The following is a 20,807-nucleotide window of genomic DNA, read 5'->3' as shown; positions in this document are numbered from 1 at the left end:
TAAACAAGATGCAGGTGAACCAGGAAGTTGAACACATGAATGGGACACAGGCAGAAAATTTTAATTAATCTTCGTAACTATAAGTGACGCTGTCATACTATTTAGTTAGGTTAGCTAGTGTAGTTACTTGGAAATTGCTGGTAGCTACTAGTTAGCTACTTGCGCTTGATCTGAAAACACTGGTAAATTAGCTAACAAATTAACTGAAGTTGTTAGATCACGAATCTAAATGTAAAACTATCTTGTTTCAACAAATGTAGACCAAATTGCCAAGCATGGTACATACTTTTTGTGTTCAGAATGATGCCCATCTTATTAGTTTCAAAAGCCTTGTTGATATTGTCTACGGTTTTATATACCACTTTTTATGAGATTTATTGTCAGAAAGCAACCTTACAAATGCATGGGTCCAGATCCATGCATTTGATTAGCAAGACAGGGGTGACAGTAGCAAGGAAATATTCCCCAGGACAAGTTAGGAAAGAACCTTGGGAGGACCAAGAGTAAACAGACAACCCATTGGGCTGCCCATGTGGTAGCAGTCCATCCTTTAAAGTGCTGTTTATAGACTGAGTGCTCCCTCTGATGTAACTGTGAGTATTTCAGCAATACCAGAGTAGATGGGTTTCTGATGTGGAGGCATCCGTGTGTCCACTGTTGGAATGGATGCGTTCACTGGCAAACCAGAGCATTTTCTAGTGCTTTGTGGTCAATATTGGCATCTTCTTGTAGAAACATATAAGCAAAACACAAGTTGCAGGTTGTAGAGATAAACACAGAATGCACTGTCCATATATACATTATGAATATCAGTGGCTCCTGCAGACTTATCTATAGCATCATAACTAAAGGCAGGGCCTGTAGGTGACCACAGTCATGATGACTTACTGAGCTATTGAATTCCACCCAAATCATCGTAACAAACTAAACTGAATGAATGACGTGGCTGGATGACAGTATCAACATCTCAGATTGCCAGAAGACTCTATGACGGGGGACCCAGAACTAAGAGAAACCCTGAATCTAAATGTCAGCCACGTCCATTACATCATTGTCTTTGTTTTGTTCTTTTCAATAGCTACCTGAAGAATAGATGAAGTTTCAGTTGTGCAGTTCCATGTTAATATTTCATAGGGTAGAACCTGGGCTGGTATATGCAAAATGTAGGACCATACATAACATAACAGGCATAACAGTCTAGGATTTTTGGAATTGTCGGTTTTACAACAATTTACTGTTTTGCTTATGTGGGATATACATTTGAAGGTATGTCCGTTCTATGTACCAAAGTCTCCCTTTTGAAGTATGCCAAGGTAAATAGAGTTTCTCCATTCTATTGCACATTTTATCACTGATGGCTTAGTTACCTTGAAAAAGTAATTTGATTTCTGATTACTGATTAATCCTTTAAAAAGTAACTTTTTGATTGCCTGACTTATTTATTATTAATTAATTTAAAGATTAATTATAAAATATTCTAAATATGGTACACTAACATCCCCCCCCCCCCCCCCCCCCCCCCCCCCCCGCTCAGAAAAAGTTCAGGCTCAGGAGTTTTTCCCACTATCACCCTTGGGCTAATTTCAAGGCCACATAAAGTTTGGATGTCTGTAGTGATTGACTCTGCAGAAAGTTGGCGAGCTCTTCGCACTATGTGCTTCAGCATCCACTGACCCCCGCTTCGTCAGTTTACGTGGCCTACCACTTTGTGGCTGAGTTGCTGTCATTCCCAAACACTTCCATTTTCTTATAATGCAGCTGACAGTTGACTGTGGAATATTTAGGAGTGAGGAAATTTCATGACTGGATTTGTTGCACAGGTGTCATCCTATCACAGTTCCATGCTGGAATTCACTGAGCTCCTGGGAGCAACCCATTCTTTCACAAATGTTAATTGTGTGTGTGTGTGTGTGGTATAACCTTTAATAATATTTTGATATACTTTTAATCTTTTTTATGTAGCTAGTACTGCACACTACAGATTTATGTTCATAATTTAATTTATGTAAACTCAGCATTAGGCATAGTAATACAGACAGCCTGTTTAGTTCTAAGCTATAAAGAGAGGTTGGAAAAATACTTTTGAAATATACAAATGTGAGTGGACACAGAAAAATGCAGGACACAGATCCTTTAATGTCTACAGAAATCAGATAATGATCTGATCTAAGTTTAGTATTTTGGCCTCATTTGGAAATAAAGTGCAGAATCTGTGTTGAATTACTGATTTCCAGCTAGTGAGCATGTAAAAATGTATCAATGGACTGTTACCATTTTCTTGGAGTCTAATGACATAATTGTCTTTATTTACGTTTTGGCTATCTTTAGGATTGTCATTTTCTGTGCAAGGCCTTGTAATTGTCAAAACGTCACAATAACAACGTCTGCATTCACCAAGTCTTCGACTGAGCTTCTGAAAAGTGACTGACGTTCAACATGTGTGTTGCTGCCAAGTTTGGCTGCTTGATTAAGGGAAGTCCTACCTTACACTTGTAGGTGAGATGTAAAAGATATTTGAATTTGAGTAGCTACAGTCTGCACCAGCATTATTATAGTTTTTAAATATATAGTTTCAGAAGAGTTTAACGTTTATTTTTACAAATAGCGGTAGCAGTCTGGCTAACACAACACAAAGGAAGAAAGGAATGACACACACAGACACACACACACACAGTGAGCCGTACAGTCAAAACAAAGACTGACAAAGAAAACATACACCACGCTCTCTTAAATACACTGGTGATAACAAGACAAGAGTGCAGTACACAATGAGAACAAGATAAATGACAGGTGATATGATTAACACAAACAGCACAGATGAACACACGTCAAGACACACACAGGAAAACAACCGTATATAGACACCCAGACACATGGCATTAAGTAACCTTGAATTCTGGTTTCTTCTTCATCAACATTCATAAATATATTGCTATTTGTCCTGTAGTTGTATGGAAGTATAGAAATAAAAATTCACCAGCAAGGTAAAATTCACCTGCCTCTTACCTTCTGCACAGCCTGTGTCTGCTTCCATATGAAGACAACCTCATTTCATCCCTTTCTCCACCACCACTTAGTCCTTAGTTCTTGAATACGAGAGATCCTGATTTTTGTTGGGATGGAGGGATGGGGTGAAATTTTAGGGCTACATAGCCTTCCATAGAGAGGCTTTTTAAAGGCATGCTCTAAGCAGAGATATATGAGAAGCTTATCAGAATGCTTTGCAAATTATTGCTAAGCTTGTTGTGCACTCAACCAAAGAAACCTACAAATGGTTTAATGGTGACATTAAACCAGTTTCACAACCAGTTTCTCAGAGATGAAATACCAAATACATTCTGTCTCAAAATAAAACACATATATAAAATTGAAAAAGTGCTATCGTCCTCTCCCATTCCTGAGGAACTTGCACCAAAACACCTGGTTGAATGCTAGCAAAGGTCTTTACGATGAACAAAACACCATCACCATCATCTTTCCAGTTCCACCTTGTCCACATTTTTCAGTTCAACCCTTTTCTTCTCCAGTATGTGTTTTCTCTAAAGCAACACATGTAATGTGGAGCAACTGAAGAAGAGCGAGATTTATTTACAAAGAGACAAGAAAAGCAACTGTAAACATTGTAATGCCTGACAAACAAAATATGAGAGCTAAACACAAACATAAAAGGACAAACAAGTCAGTCTATATAAAGGTTACACACACGAATCATGAGCACAGGATTATCACAGACAAAGAACATATGACAACGATGAGCGACATAATTAAGGAAACACGGCTTAAATACTAGGGCTATCGGAGGATAACTGCAAACAGTTGAATCTAACAAGGGGGTGGAGTAAATATAATGAGAGAAAGGAGGCGAAACAGAGACACAACACAGGTAACCAAGGGGACTGAGACACCAGGGAGCATCTTACAAAATACTACAAGATACTAAAGAATGTATGTTTTGACAAAGGGGAAACTCTTTGGATCCACCTTGAACACAAATCACACTGTTAAGGCCACATTCACACAGCAGTATAAATAAATATGGTTTAAATCTGGTCTTTTTCTCCATATGTGACACAAAATTGGCATTTGAGTGGCAGTGTGAACAACAAAAGCCTAGCTGAATCTATAATTTTCAACCCTGATTCTATCCATGTTCATATGTATCCAATACACAGCAATATGACTTAGAACACCTAGATCACAATGTTTTGATTACTTATTTTTATTCCATAATAGAGGCATGGAGAAATGGGAGCACGAAGGAAAACAGAGAGTCAGTATTGTAAAGCGAGGGGTGTGGGAGGATGTCAAGACCAAGGTGTTGTTTTTGCAGCACAAAACATTTATTCTTAACAGCACGATAGCTCTTAGCCACAAGGAACAGAACACAAACACGAGAGGGAACTCAAATGAAGACCAGGCACACATTAAACACTCCAACATAAACAAGGGAGAAGTGCAACACATAACGATAACGAGACAAGTAACAGCTGCGATGCAGGAACACACAACCCGAACCACACCTAGGGAAATACATATATGGACATGGAGGCAACAATAAATACATGGACACACCTGAAGGCAGGTGTAAGGGGCTGTACTGTGACAAGTATAAACACAGATATGGCAAATTTTCTCAGGGAGCTATTACCTGTACTGATTCCACTGCTAAATTTACATTAAACTATCTATATATTGTACAGTTTATTTTAATAGTGCATTTAATTAATTGTAAAAAGTGGAATTGACGAATCGACCTTTTAAGAAAGATTTGAAGCAGCCATTTTAAGATCATATAAATTTGAACTTTCCATCACCAATAGCAATTGCACAGTTGCACAAACTTCTTTAAATTCCAAGACTGCATTAAACGTCTGCATTAAAAACCTGTGTTTACTGCATTAGCATTTCCTTTATTAAGTGAGACCTTTAGCTCACTCATTCTTTATGATTAGCTAGCAAGTTTAACTCTGCACACTGCAAAAGGTTTGCCTCGCTCATCCATGGCAACATATTATATTCATTCAGAAGAATGGAATCAAAGTTATACTGTAACCTCACTGTTAGAGTTACTTTAGTTACAGGCAGACCAATAGCATACAATGTGTAAAGTGTATGTTAAGTCTTATCAAAGATTGAAGCAATACAAGGTCAATAACAAGCATTCATATTTCGTCAGCCAACGAAATCCTAGTACTACTGAATTATCAGAGCTAGTGCTTTATCTTATCACTTTCAGTGAGCAGTGTGCAAAATGTGAGAGGGTCCTTGGTTTCCTTGAAAACACAATTTAAATGACACTCAAAGAGAGAGCAACTGAAATTTTCAGAGGGTTGTTCATTCCAGATAGCTGTGACTCATTGAAGTGGTTTTCCTGTCAGCCATGAGAAAACATGATTACAAACGTGATAAAAAAACATTACAAACATAATTACAAGTATTACAATCAATCTAAGCATGAGAAATCAAAGTTGAAGCACAAAATAGACTTTCAGGTCAAAAGTTATTATTTAGACTTAATGAAATGTGAATGACCCATTTGAAAGTTTTTTTTTATGCAGCAAAATATCTCCAAAAAGCAGCGTAAAGAGCAAAAATATGTTAGTCAAGATTAGTTCTAACCATGAATGGTGACTAGACTAGAATTCAGTGGAGGAGGACCTCTACTGGCCAAAGAAAAGGATTGCTGACAACTTATTTGATCATCTAGGGTCCTAAAAATCAAGCTAAAGTATGAAAATGGGCAAAAGAATAAACACAGCCCAAAAATTCAGGTAAAAAGTTGGATAGTGTTAATAACAAATGGCATCTTCAGTGATCAGGTGGGCCAGGTACTGAAAATTGGCCTCTTGCTCCTGGTGTGCAGACGGCTCCCATACATCTCACATTTGCACTTTTCCAGCCCATGCTGGCTCCCTGCTCTGACGTTCATTTTTTTATTTTTATTTTTTGCATTTGGACCAGGTCTGCAGGTGGAGCCGTCGGGCAATACATCACTATGATGTCACAGGGAGCGCCAGTGTGTTCCACACAAACCCTTCCTTTGTGACCCAATGAAGTGCTGTCTTCACCTGCAACCCAAACCCAGCTGGCCCATAGCCAGGGTTGCATGAGAGGGCTGGGCCAAGTGTTCTGTTCCCAGCAGATGAGGGGCCCCTGGGGAGGATTTGCAGGCCTCAGACAGATACGACTACCTTTCTTTACCCAACACTGAAGAGAAGGATGAGGATGAGGCCAGTGTCAGAGAGCTCCAAACATCATCCCCAGCCCCACACTGCCTCTCCACAGAAACATGCCTCAATAGGAAACATTTCCAAACCAGCTGGGGTGTTCACATGTGTCTGAGGAGATCTGCTTTTTAAATCTATAAACAGTCAAGGTACCTTATGTGTCATTTGCTTCCAGAATATTCCATATGGCTTATACTATACATTCCAATCTTAAGATAAATCCTGGTAATATTCTCTTGGCCAAAGGTGAATGGGTGTGGCCTTACCCCTCCTGTTATGTTCATTTGGAACAGCCATGGTGTTCCCAGGTCAATTTGACCTGGAGCATGTTTAAGTATCCAAAATAATAATAATATCCAAATAAATACTAACAAGCAGTGTGAATATTTAATTACTAACTCCGTGACTAATTATTCTATCAATATGTAGTGCAGTGGTGTTCCTTAACTCTAACAGGTAATGGTTCAATTAGGATAATTCACTAATTTTTCATAAAATACATGTTCAAACATTGAAACATAACATTTCAATTTTGTTTTACATACATGCACTGTGAACCAGAAATGAACAAAATCATAATACAACAAACAAGCAATCACAATATGAACGTGTGTGTGTCTACACAGCACACAAGTGACATGTCAGCACACTGTGCTTTGTGCAAATGAATTGTGCACATTTCACACAGGTCCGGCTTGTCTTGACATGGTCAGATGGTCTTCCTCTCTCTTCCTCTTCCTCTCTCTTTGTCTCTCAGCAGCAACCTAGAAACAAGAGGACCATGGTTACCTTTATATGGGGTCTTTTTGCTGATACCAAGACACACAGCACACTCTCATACACTTATACACACACACACACACACACACACACACACACACACACACACACACACACACACACACACACACACACACATATACCCTGACTGACTTACCTCACGCACTGGTGTAGTACTTGGTGCAGTCTTCTCCTGGATCTCCCTCACCATGGCTGCAGCGGCTGAGGTCCTTGGTCTTTATTATGTTTTCTACAGACAGTTTTGCCTGATGTATATTTGGGGATGAAGACCACTGTATTTCACCATGTTTGACATGAATGTCTTGCTTGTAGCAATACAAATAGCAATTCCCTCATCTGGTTCAAAATCAGAATCATTAGAATCAGAATTTAGCTCAAGATAGTTTTCGTCTTCAGACACATCCTCCTCTTTTTCACCGTCATGATCAATGATGACCTCGTCGTCCTTATGCTTCTGCTGCTCATTTTGAAAAGGTCTGCCTGGCAGAGTGTAATGTTGGTAGGACTCTGGGTTGAGAATGTGTTCCTGCGAGAACATAAATGGTTCCTGTCAAAAGTCATACCATCTGCACCTGTGCACCTGTGCACCTGTGTGTGTGTGCGTGTGTGGGTGTGTGATTGGGATGAAATATATCTCACAGTTACAAAGAAAAAAGTACTCCCTTCCCACCCTTTCACCTCCAGTTTGACTGCTAGGTCAAATTGACCTGAACAGTATCTATGCGATTCAAATATGCAGGGGGCGGTTGCAAATATGTGAAAGGAACCATTTTCATATTATAGCTATGTTGATTACACTAATTAAGGCAAACAGAAGACGTTTTATACAATTTTTCCTAGATCTTCAAACTTTTAAATGGGTCAGTTTGACCTGTAACATAACAGGAGGGTAAAACAAGAGAAAATAATCAAAGTAAAGGTAATTTGAATCAAGAACTATGAATCAAATAGAAAGAATCAAATAGGAATATGATTTATTTGCCATATGATAGTGTTAACTACAGAACTTTTACAGAAATACTGTTGAGATCAGAGAACCAGCTTACTGTTAAGCAGCTATGCTGAGAATACGTTGAAAATGTAACTATATCAACAACTAAGGACACCACTCATCATGTTAAAACATCCATGTCACACACAGGCCTGCAGCTCATTCCATATACAAAAACAACAATGGGCCATTTTTGTCAGATATGTTCCAATTTGTTGGTATTTATGACATTACATGGTCAATTGCAGAAGTTTGCAGCTGCAGGCAGAAGATATGAGTGTTAAAACTCTGAATAAAATTCAGTAACTCCAAACATTCCAGCTCTGTATGTCAAATGGTTTAATTGTACATTTCATTTCACCCCTCATCTGCATTTTAAATTGCAGTCTTCCTGCCACAGAGGCTGCAGATATCGTAATTCCAATCTGTTGCATCCCTTTAAAATGTACTTTGGATATCATGAGCAAATTGCTAAGAAAATCTCCTGAAATTATGAACAGCAAAGTGTCTACTGTAAATGGAGATCTCCCTGTGTCCTTGCTCTGTGTCCTAACTAAGAACACACACCACTTCTCTAACAGTTATCCCCCAATATATCATCTGCTCATACCTAACTCTCTGTATTGACTGATGCTAAGGCAGGATTTTAACAGGGAATGGTACTAGATCTCAACATGTTGAGAACTGTTTGACCACTTTAAATGGGTTCCAGGGTTCCCAGGCTGACATGTAAGCCAACTGGTGTTCTAATTAGCAAGAGGAATTAAGCTCTTCACACAAAGCTCTTCAACTTTTTCTGTTATTTTTGTTATTTAATTAAATTATTATGTAGTATCTTCTGAAAACCATTAATTTTCAACTACACTGAAACTAATAAGTATGTAGTAGGAATGAGAGTCTTGACCGACAGGTCTTTGCAGGGAAGGGAGTTAACTACTTCTTCCTCTTATCTAGACATGCATTTTTCCAATATCCACTGTAGACACACATTTCAGGCCCTTCCAATAACACCCACTTCTAATGTACTCATATACTAACCTCTTACATCTTAGCCATCTCCCTCAAATCAGTCTTGCAGAGTGATGTGTGTACATCTACATAACTGTGTTGTGGTGACTTGGATGGTTAATGTGGATACAAAAGGCTATTGGTCAGTTCTTGAAAAGGTTTCAGGACAGATCCCTCCCTGTAGTATATAAAGCAGAGAGACCCAGTTCCAGACAACTCCATTCCACAACATCCTCTCCAGAATCAGACACTGGACATAGTGTTACCCTGACTTCTAGAGACCATAGGCAATTCTGGCTACTGTTTTCTCTATTCAGTTTCGACCAGCATTTATCTAATCATTGGCTGCTAACCTCAGTTGACCTGAGTTTGGGTCATTGTTTGAACTCATCAATATTGGAGAACAATGGGAAACATGGTAACAGAGATTTTTGCCTTCTTGCTAACCATATCAGGGTGGGTTCTAATCTCCTCCACACTCCCCACTGACTACTGGAAGGTGTCATCAGTAGATGGAACAGTCATCACTACAGCGACCTTCTGGTCTAATCTCTGGAAGACGTGCGTTACAGATTCCACTGGAGTCTCAAACTGCAAGGACTTCCCCTCCATGCTGGCTCTGGATGGTTTGTTATTGATTTTTTTAACAGCTTGTGTTTTTGCCACAAAAGAAATACATGCTTTGTATAGACCTTTGTAACAATGCAGGCAAACTATATTTGGTTTTTCTGTGTAGGCTTGTTGTGAGTGTTTTTCTGAGACTTGTGCTTCTCAGGGTGCTAGTTCGACCTCTCAAAAAGAACAAATGAGTAATATTGTGGATGAAAAGAGCAGGAAGGTATCAGATAGCTCTAATGTGGTTTTGGCTTGAGCCATGTACTAGCATGGCACAAATTAGCCAGGCCAAGTAACTTATTGTACCATTTAAAAGGTACCTGACTGAGCCAAGGCTGTTTGAAATGTGCCAAATGTACTTAAAGTAACACTAACAGCAGTTTTGAGGAAATATAAAATTTCTAACATGAATGGGGATGGGCTACAGAGATGCATGAGGTGTAAGGCTTTAACTGGCCACTTACCTTTTTAAAATTTCCCCAGAAAAAACAGAACATAAACAAATTCTACATGCAATGTGTCAATTTCAGTCTAAGAAAATTATTAAGTAAAATATTAAGAGACGTCTGAGCATGCACAGCTTGTCATATACATGATCCAGCAAAATGCCTTTTGGAAAAACGTTATTGAGTGAATATGTGTGAACCCAGTCTATGGTTATCAGTCATGGAGAATCACAAATGTATTCAATGTTGTCACCCACCACCAATTGTTGCACATGTGGCATATACTAAACACTTGCCACTGATAATACTAATTAATATGGTGTAATGTAATCTATAGGTTACAAATCAGACACTGATGTACTGTAAATATCATAATGAATTGCAACCTCTGTCTGTCTGATCCTATAGCTTATATCCAAGTGTGCCGTGGCCTGATGATCTCAGCTGTGTGTCTGGGCTTCTTTGGGGCCATTCTGGCCCTGGTGGGGATGAAATGCACAAAGATAGGTGGCTCTGAGACCACCAAGGCCAAGATAACCTGCCTTTCTGGACTGCACTTTATCATCTGTGGTGAATATAAGGCCTTTTGTGTGACTTTTATAGAGCTTTACCTTACAGTGATAGTCTGCAAGTAATTTGCAAGCAATCAGACATGCACAGATTTCTGATTTGGTACATGCAGTGTCTTGCTAGATTATAAAGGAAAATATAACAGGTTTGGGCTTCTTTCTGTCCCCCACCCTACCCCCCTCTGTAGGTATCTGCTCATTGACGACATGTTCAATATATGCCCACAGAATTACCTCTGAGTTTTTTGACCCTTTATTCGTGGCACAAAAGTAAGATCTTAAAACAAAGTATGTGAACTGTAAAGAATATGATGACCACTATAGCCAGCAAATTCACATAACACATGTCTGTACAGGTTTGAGCTGGGGGCTGCCCTGTTTATCGGCTGGGCTGGATCTGTTCTCTGCATTGTGGGAGGTGTAGTTTTCTGCTTTTCTATGACAGAGTCCATTGGCATGAGGTATGATCTGATGCACACTGTACAACAAACTTCATCCTGGCCAGGATCATTAATTCACATCATTTTGTTTTATATAACATGGAAGAAAGGTTGTGCATCTTCTAGGGTTAGTGAGGCCAGCATCAGCCCAACTCCCCACACCCCACATAACAGAGCTGAGGGCAATAGAGTAATAATAAATAAATTGACTAATGTTTTCTGATACCAAATTATTTTAGAGGCTTTAAACACATATTTACAAATACTGATATTTTGTAAGCATTCTATAAAGTTATGTAAATAGTATGTCCACCTTACAGGACCTAGAATAACACGTTTCTCTCCTCTTAAAGGGAATACTCCTACAATGGTGCGACATCATTCATATCAACTCAACATAAAAAGAGTTCGGGAAGTCGTCCAAAAGATGCAGCACAGCAAGGCTGCTCTGCTAGACAGTTTGGGAGGAATGCTTACGTGTAATGTACTCCCACAGGACATCTCCATGGAGACCAACACTGATATGACTGTGCAGCCAATAAGAGGCATATACTGTTTGTGTACTGGCTACATGAGGGAAATTCCTCACATCTCGAAACCCATGACATTAACAATAGGACATAAATGATAAAGTCCATTTTTAGTTAATAAAGCAAATGGATGGTACTATGCCAAAAATTGGTAAAAACTTTTTAAAAGCAATAGCAATTCACTAAGTACTATGAGTCTCATCTTACATTTAATACCTCAGATTTGTTTTTACATATTTGTAACGCGTTACTCCGCCCCCCCCTCATTTACTTACGTTTATTCGCCGGTTTTAGTGTTTTGCACCGCCTTGTTCCAGCCCTTGGTATTATGGGTCTCACCTGTACCTCATTGTTGTTTAAATAAGTGGGTATTTAAATCCTTAGTTAGGACACGGTCTTTGGCGATCATTGTTTCATGCCCTCCGCGTTTCCAGGTTGTCCAGTGCCGTCTGTCAGTGCTCTAGATTTTAGTCGATTCACTTTAGTCTTCGTTTTAGTCTTTATCAGTCTGTTCTGTCTTTGGTTATTACAAGTTATGTTGTTATGGTTATCGTGTATTTGTCTCCTTCGGGGTTGGCCGTTGCCTTTGGGGAAACGTTGTTCTTCTAGTTCGCAACCCTGTTAGTTTTGGTCGTTGTCCGTGTTTGTTCTTTTGATTTCCCTGTCTGTCAATGTTTTTATATTAAGGTTCATGTCCGCGTGTGTTCTAATTTTGAGTTACGTGGTCAAAGTCCTATGTAGCTGAATACTTAGTTTCGTTTGTCTTTTCTAAATCTAGGCATTTACTCCCTTTCACACACGAATTATCAAAGACTACTGACGTGGTTGTTTCTAATGTCTTGTTGATCTGGTCACCGTTTAAAGAGTTGTTACTGCCCATAATGTTATGTGGTTTATTTAAATGCCTCGGTGATCTAGTCGTCACGTAAAGAGTGTTACTGCCCAGGTTGCATGTGTTATGTACTGTCGGTGATCTAGTCGTCACGTAAAGAGTGTTACTGCCCAGGTTGCATGTGTTATGTACTGTCGGTGATCTAGTCGTCACGTAAAGAGTGTTACTGGCCATGTTACATGCATTATGTACTGCCTCGTTCATTAAGTCACCATGTTAAGAGATGTCATTGTTCTGTCTTAATATTGTTATATTGAGGTATTAGTGAGGTGATGTAATCCCAGTGTTTCATGGTCTGTCCAGAATGCCTCGTCGGTCTCGTCACCGTGTCGGGAGTTTGTCAATTGGTCATCTGTCTTTGGATTCTAAATTAAATATACAGTCTACTGCAAATGCAACCCTGGTCTCTACGCGTTTGTGTCCTACTTTACCCAAGTCCACAACAGAAGCGTTACAATATTCAGTTATTTCCTTTCATACAATCATGCATAAGGTGTCAGGTCTGGTCTATTTAAGTTTATTTGTTTTTTTGTTAGTTTTTAAGCTTTGTTTTGAAAGATCATAGTTGGGACTGTGCTCCGTCAATGGAACATGCTGTCTGGATGAGGAAGTCAGATCGGAAGTCACCTGTTCTCTGGGCCCAAACGTCTGTCTCCACCTTGTGATCACTGGAAACCCTAGACCTTGACCTGCATGTGAGGTTCTTGTGCAGGCTGGAGCTTGTGTGGACCTCAAACATCATGCTGCAGCCAGGTGTTTCCATAACAACAAGCATTGGCTATTTCAGCGTTGCTCTTTAAAAATTCAAAACAAAAATATATTTGGTATGGTATTTCCTTATATAATCTTTATTTCTGTAAACTTGCCGGTTGTTCAAAGGTTGGTGTTCAAACTCTCTGTAGTAGCATACTGCTAAAATAGATCTATTATAAGCTATTTATCTGTTAAAAGCTGAAGATTTACTTGTTTGTAGTTTGAACATGGTTATGTTTTAAAAGATCATTTCTCAAAAAAATGCCATTCATGACAATAAAATATAATTAAACTCACTAGAAATATGATCCCACTAGTTTAGCATCTTCATTATTTTTTCCCAGTAAATAACTGGTAAAATCATGGAGAACTAGAATACAGCCATGTGCTTGCCCTGCTCCATAATGCCTTTTCAAACTAGGTGCAGATTCATGAGTGGAACCAGGTGCCATTAAGCAGATCACCAAACCACACTGGGCTCTGACCCTTAGACCAGGGATTGACACCACAGTACTATATTTACTAATATTAATGAAACACTGTAATGCTGTGATGGGAAAGTCAGCAACGTACAGGCTTAGTAGGTGTATCTGAGCTGATCAATTGGCAATTGGACAATCCAGGATCAGACTTTGAATCCCTTGCCACAAACAGATTGAGAGGTATAGCCAAAAAAGGAAAATTATTGTACATTTAAACACCACCTTTTCCTTAATGGAATACATATGTAATTAAATATGTGTGTATACATGCAGTTCCTCATAACAAATCTATATGTGTCAAATTTATAAAAGGTAAAGTATTGATCTGTTCTAGCGGTCCCTAACTGTGGGGCTGACCATTAGGACGCTCCATAGCCTTGGTGTAGTTTATTGTAAGAACCTGTAATTGTAAGTCATTACTACAATATACTGAGGCCCTTTCATGCAATGCCTTAATTAGAGGTTTCAAAACAATAAAGTTATGAAATCCAGCTCTTCAAATCAGCAAAGTGCCTGATTTCTGATTTCAGAGTCAGGCAATGTGGTCTTAGGCCGATACTATTATCAAAAGTATCTTACCAGGTTTATGTATACAAATGTTTATTGCAGAATGTGATAGTGGTGTTTGGGAGTGGTGTACAGAAAGCATAAACTGCATATTTGATGTAAAAATGTACTCATTGGGTTTGTCAAAGGATTTTCAAAGCTTTGACTTTTTAATATCAATGTAATGTTGTTTTGCTTCTGTGAATAGGAAGAGTAGTTCTTAGAATAAAACTTAGAATAAAAACTTTAGAATAAAACTCTAGCACTGTATTCTTTGTTTCTTTCAGAAATTTGCATAATTTCTAAAGAACATAATCAGAACTAATCAGAATTTACTGACCTGTGTTTCAGTTGGTCCACATGTGATCTTTTATGACAGTCAGAAATATATATTTTTTATTTTACATTTATTTTTTTATATAAAAAATGAAAAACTGTACACAAATTACTAGATGATGACAACATCGCTTTTCTTTCTTTCTTTTTTCCTCTTTTGCTTGAACACTTAAGATTACATCACAAAAGAATTTTATCTCTTTGCTTAAAAGGTTTTAAACACAAGGATCTTTTAAAACAATGATATGTGAAATTTGAGTAGAAATTTGAGCTACCTGTCTAGGTAAGCACTCTCACTACAATTCCTCTTCTCACACACGTCATCAGACAACTCTGGGAATGTATACTTGTACAAGCTCTCACTGACAGCCAGGAGAAGAGCTGCCATTGAGACAGTTCTGTGCTCTACTTTTTGAAGACGAGCCAAAAAGTACTGTGAAGAGGCATTTTCACCAAGTCACAATTTAGAAACTACTGGAACAGTCAATGACATGCCAAGAAGTAGATAACCGTATGGACTACAGTAAACACAGCCAAAAATGGAAAATTTAAACAGATGAATAGAGAGATTCAAGGAGAGAGTGTGTTATTTAAAGGGTTATTGACCAGCAAGAAGCATTAAAGGCGTGGACTTTCCAGGCACTGGAAGTTAAAGCTGGAAGTTGAAGATGAACATCCGTGTCATGCAGATTTGGGGCTTCCTCCTGTCTGCCCTGGGCTGGATCTTTATTGCCTGTTCATTAGCCATGGAGGGGTGGAAGGTGGCTGCTACTGGCGGCCAGGGTGGCAGTGCCGTGATGATCGTGGCATGGTACTGGTCCAGCTTGTGGAGGTCCTGCTCCACTCTCTCCAACAATGTCTCTACCTGCTACGACTTCCCCATCCTCTGGTCTGTTGAGTGTGAGTACAATAATAGCTGTTGTTGATCATTTCTGTTGCGCTTTACACTTTTCCCATTTGAAATGAAGAATGGTTTCCCTACCTAATATGACTGTGCTGTGTTCAAAGCCATTTACAATCACACTGATGCAAGGTGACAAACTTTTGTGCACAGATCATATCCAGATCGTAAGGGGACTGCTAATGAGTGGCCTGGCGATTGGAAAGCTGGGGTTTATTCTCAACATGGTGGGGATGGAATGCACTTATATTGGAGGCAAAAAGAAGAGCAAGAACAGAAAAGTCTTCTTTGGAGGTCTCTGTCACATCACCAGTGGTATTAAAGTTATTTATTAATTTAACTTGTGCATATTATACATTTACACCATAATATTCAAGTGAAATGAGCAACCTTTTTGCTTTTCCCTGTCATGTGTGTAAGGTTTGTTGGCTGCATCAGGTTACATTGTGTATGCTTGGCATGTGTATGGAGAATACTTCAATCCAAGTTTTGAACTGAAGTAAGTACTGTTGCTTGGGAATTTAAGGACACCAGAGCCAATATAAAACATCTGTTAATGTGCTACTTTCAAATGTTCAGTAAGATAGGATTACTGTGAGTTTTCTATTACTTTATTCCCAGGTTCGATTTGGGTACACCACTGTTCCTTGGATGGGTTGGATGTTTATTTCAAGTCAGCGGAGGTCTCTTCTACCTGGTTTCTTTAAATAAGCCCTGGTTACTGAAGGAGAGCACGTGAGTTTACATCTAAAAATACCATAGTAACTTGACTGTCCCCGTCAGGGACATGAAACTGTAAAAAATATAATAATTTTGTTCATTTATTTGACAAGTTACTTTTTAGACTTGTGAGTAACATTTAGTGGGTGAAGGCAGGAAGCCGAGACGACTGCAACGTTAAAGCAAATATTTATTTTAGCAACATCGCAAAATAGTGCATAAGCACTACAAAAACACAAACAACAGCAACAAGGGTGACACATAACATTAACACCATGAACAGATGAAACAAATAACAGACACACAGAGCAAAACACAAACGGAAGTACATACATAGACCTAGATGAATAGATACACACACAGACACGCCCGGGGTTGAGTCAGGGGCTGGACCATGTCATTGTATTTGTAGTTTATTCAGACTACTATATGAAGTTCAAAATCACCATAGATCGCCAATAAAGTTACTTCAGTTTCAATCTTAAGAGATTTAAAACAATGTATGATATCTTGCTGTTCCTGCATGGAGAAGGAATTAAAAGTGTCAACCTCTACGCTCTCCTATACATATACATACATTGACTCAACTGGATTTAAGATTAAGCTATTGTAAATTTCCATTCTCATATATAATGTAACACATTAAGCTACATTAAATGACCTAAAAGTTATATTTAGTTGTCATTTTAGGATTTCTGATATTTGTATTTCATTACAACACTTAATTATTTAAGAGTAACAACAATAATCAAACATTTCTAAAGCATTTAACATTTTTATAATTGCTCTTAATAAGACGCAAACAGAAAAGTGTCATGGTACCACCCCTGGCCCCTCCCCTCAGGTGTGTGTATCTGTGGTCTGAGTCTGTTTATGTCCATATATATATTTCCTTTTGGTGTGGTGGTACTATGTGCATGCGTTCATCCGACCTATGGCTTGTGATGTCAACGCTATGCATTGCAATTGGTTCTTATTTATGTTAAGGTATTTCATGTGTTGATGTTGTGATTATTACTCATCTTTGTTTGAGTCTCGCTACATTAGGTGCTCTGATGTTTGTGTGAAATAAAGTGCTGTTTAAAACGTACGCTTGTCCCGTCATCCTGCCTACCACCTCGCATCACAAAAAGCTTTGGGAGGTTATTTAACACTACTGCTAACTCTTTCAAATATGAAGAAGTTGCAAAGATTCCCGCTTTTCATGTGAACAAAACAAATATATGTTTACAAGAAAGTCAGTATTGGTATTATGATAATAGCCTCTGTATCAATTGGGATTGGACTGAAAAATTAAATTAGTGATATTGATGATCCATAAGATCCAGTACAATTCCAGTACATCCATTGCCCCTTACACAACTAATGAAACAAATTTGTAGTTGTAGTAGTCTTAAGCAAATTCTTGAATATAGAATTCAAAATGTAAAGTTTGTGTCTGTGACCCTCTAATACATAATTGAAAGACTATTAACCTCACTTACTTGTATGAAAATGTGATTTTAATTGTGTTTAATAAAATATCTCCTCAGTAACCAAGATCCAGTGATTTCTGCTGAAGAAGGTTCAGCCTTGCACCCTACTCCTACAAATTTCTCCAGTGTCTCTGAGCTTTCCACCATGTCCAAAGTGTCCACTGTGTCGGATCTCTCTGTAAAGCAGTCTTCCAAAATCTCACATGACACCCAGTGTCCTTCCAAACCTAATACTCCTCAAGACCGGAACTCAGGGAGATGACAGGACTGCACTTTAACACAGCCTTCTTCCCATTCTTAGACTTCCTTTGGGTCCAGCTGATGAGGGATGCAGAGCACAACATCTTATACTGTCAATATGAACTTCAAGAGACAGAGTTTAGATTCTCCAACGTAGAATGACCTGGTTTCTTAGATTTCACTTATCATGTCTTATCATTCACCAGCTGTTTAGTTATTAAGAGTTGTTTTGTTTGTCTGTTAAATCTAGTCTTGTCTAATTTGTTAGATTTCTTACTGTATTCACCATTGTGTTAATTCAAATGAAACATTTATTAAAAAAATGTAAACTGTGTAAATCTTGGCAAAGATGATGAATTTTGCTTGTAACCTAAACTTACCCTAAATGTCTAAATATTGATTTATACCTTCAAAAGAATCACTGAGTTAAGCAAGCAGAGATCAGGATATTGAAACTGACAAAAATGATGACCACATCCACTTCTGGTAATGAGAAGCTGCTCATGTAAAGATCATCCTATAGTCTGAGAACTTCTGTTTTACTACGTTTTGGGACATGCTGCATGGTGGTAGTTAAAAGAGTTATAAATAGTGCTTTGACTGTCCATCACTTCCAGGTAATTAGAACTAAATATATTTAAATTAAAATATTTAAAATATATTTAATTCAAGATGCAAAACACTCCATGTGGAGCTGAACCTTAACATTTTTTCTTACTTTGGATAACTTTCTACATAGTGTAGCACGTTTTTTTTCTGATATTGGTGAGCAGCATTTAATGTAAAATGCAACAAGTTACTTAGTGCAACCTATCTCAAATTAGTTAGGTGAATTACTATGTCATTGGCTTCTGGTTTTCTAACCATTTTCTCGCGAATGCCACTGTATGCCATACTGCTAAACGAGTTACTTATTCATTTTGAAAATCTTAAAAATTTTGGATATATCTACACATAACTCCGATACCAGCAACATTCCACGAGCCGTCGAAAGACCTTTTCCACCTTCAAAAACATCTAAGTTCAACTAAGCTAAGTAATTCATCATGTCTGAGTACATGACTCCACATGTGTTCATTCATAGTTTTGATGCCTTCAGTGAGAATCTACAACGTAACTAGTCATGAAAATAAAGAAAACTCATTGACTGAACATTAGCCTGACAGAGAAGATTTCACATTTAGAGGAGCGCATCCGGGCTCCAGAATGTCCTAGAGAGTCGGCGACATCTAGTGTAGCAGGCCCGGTTGCCACAGCCATAGTTAACAAGCCCCCGGCTCCGGCATTAGAGCCCTTGTTGCGGTTCGAATGAAACAGGTTTGCCATCAGTGATACACCGGCTGAGCATCCAGTTAAAAGACATCAACAGTTGTTTATTATTCTTTATTGTTGTTTAATTTTCTTTCCTTTATTGTTTATTATTCTATCCTTGCTTAGATTAGTAGACTTACATATACAGTAGGTTTAGTTCCATTCTTGGGCCAAATCTTTTCACATATGCCTTATTATGCATCAGTTGTGAGACTGATTCAACAATATTCCACCTGTTCCTGTTATCAAAATATTGGTTCCTGACCAATCAGTATGGTGCCCCGTTTCATAATTCATAAATAACCAGTGTACCCGCTATATGTTAAATGTTCTTGCTCCACAATATCTGAATGAACTCATTGCATACTATAACGCATCTTGCCTTCTGTGCTCCAAAAATGTAGGATTTCTCTTAGTTCCAAAAATGTCTAATACTACAGCCAGAGGCAGAGCTTTCTCTTTTAAAGCCCCTCAGTTAAGGAATAGCCTTTCAGCTCCAATCTGAGATTCTGACACAGTTCCAATCTTTAAATCTAGACCTAAGACTTACCTATTTAGTCAAGTCTTCAGTTAATATTCTACATGTGAATGTGTGGAGCTCAGGGGGGCCCAGACGTTGAGTCTTCTGGTAATCTGAGATGTTGATGCTGTCATCCAGCAATGTCATGTGATGAATCTAGTTGTGACAATGACTTGGGTGGAAAGCAATGATTGAGTGAGCCCTCATGACTGTGGTCACTTCTGAACCCCTCCCTTTAGTTATGCTGCTATAGATAAACTTGCAAGAGACACATGCTAATCACTGGCACATGAGCTATGTATGTATGTTTAAATCAATGGTTGTCTAAATTGATGTTCACATACTCAACCTGTATTTTATATCTTGGTTGCATGCTTTTGCCAAAGACAATTCCATACAAGCACCTAGGAGATGGTCTGGCTTTTCAGTGGATGTGCCGATGCTGTGGTTGTATGTGCCATTGCAGCAAGAGGACATGCTGATGCCAACTCCTACCTGAGGCTCATCATCTGCATTGAAGGCACTGTGACTACTCTGCCTGGAATCAGAACTATAACTATAGAACTATATTTGAACTATAAATACAGACTTCTACTAGTGGTCTGTCCAATGGAGGATGGGTTCACTTTTGAGTCTTGGTCTTCCCAAAGTTTCTTCCTAATCCCTGCCATCTTAGGGAGTTTTTCCTTGCCATTGTTGCTTCTAGCTTGTTCATTAGGGATCTGGACCCATATGATTGTAAAAAGTGCTATATAAATAAATTTGACTTTGATGTACATAAAATTGTTATACAATACTCAATATAACTACATGCTCTAATATACTACAATCAAACATTATTAATCACAGTGCAACACCAAGTCAATTATACTATAGGGGAAGGATTTGTCCAGTTAAGAAGCATAAGCAATTGTGAAGAAATTTCACAGACTTTGGTACAAATTAAAGTGACAGCAGGCGCATTAGATTGGTAACAGCAAGACAACTCCCAGAAAGGGAATGCT

General features: G+C 38.5%; 2 protein-coding genes across 2 annotated transcripts; both read left to right on the top strand.

Annotated features, from left to right (window-relative positions):
- The first annotated feature begins 9,265 nt into the window (after positions 1–9,265).
- cldn10a (claudin 10a) lies at positions 9,266–13,242 on the top strand. The gene is made up of 5 exons (XM_077015285.1): positions 9,266–9,653; positions 10,497–10,658; positions 10,846–10,927; positions 11,014–11,118; positions 11,451–13,242. Exons 1-5 carry the CDS (start codon positions 9,434–9,436, stop codon positions 11,578–11,580), a joined length of 699 nt encoding a protein of 232 aa, XP_076871400.1. The 5' UTR covers positions 9,266–9,433; the 3' UTR covers positions 11,581–13,242.
- Positions 13,243–14,894: 1,652 nt separating this feature from the next.
- On the top strand, positions 14,895–18,346 carry cldn10e (claudin 10e). The gene is made up of 5 exons (XM_077015284.1): positions 14,895–15,536; positions 15,691–15,852; positions 15,958–16,036; positions 16,159–16,272; positions 17,790–18,346. Exons 1-5 carry the CDS (start codon positions 15,305–15,307, stop codon positions 17,992–17,994), a joined length of 792 nt encoding a protein of 263 aa, XP_076871399.1. The 5' UTR covers positions 14,895–15,304; the 3' UTR covers positions 17,995–18,346.
- The last annotated feature ends 2,461 nt before the right edge of the window (positions 18,347–20,807 follow it).

Source organism: Brachyhypopomus gauderio, chromosome 8, assembly GCF_052324685.1.
Source record: "Brachyhypopomus gauderio isolate BG-103 chromosome 8, BGAUD_0.2, whole genome shotgun sequence".
NCBI lineage: Eukaryota > Metazoa > Chordata > Actinopteri > Gymnotiformes > Hypopomidae > Brachyhypopomus > Brachyhypopomus gauderio.
This window is presented reverse-complemented; position numbering and strand designations above follow the sequence as displayed.

Excerpts from the sequence above, each read along its gene's own strand:
- cldn10e (XM_077015284.1), top strand. The coding sequence starts at position 15,305 with ATGAACATCCGTGTCATGCAGATTTGGGGCTTCCTCCTGTCTGCCCTG. Across the intron at positions 15,853-15,957 it reads TCTCTGTCACATCACCAGTG|GTTTGTTGGCTGCATCAGGT; the intron begins GTATTAAAGTTA and ends CATGTGTGTAAG. Across the intron at positions 16,037-16,158 it reads AATCCAAGTTTTGAACTGAA|GTTCGATTTGGGTACACCAC; the intron begins GTAAGTACTGTT and ends CTTTATTCCCAG.
- cldn10a (XM_077015285.1), top strand. The coding sequence starts at position 9,434 with ATGGGAAACATGGTAACAGAGATTTTTGCCTTCTTGCTAACCATATCA. Across the intron at positions 9,654-10,496 it reads CTCCATGCTGGCTCTGGATG|CTTATATCCAAGTGTGCCGT; the intron begins GTTTGTTATTGA and ends CTGATCCTATAG. Across the intron at positions 11,119-11,450 it reads ACAGAGTCCATTGGCATGAG|GGAATACTCCTACAATGGTG; the intron begins GTATGATCTGAT and ends CTCCTCTTAAAG.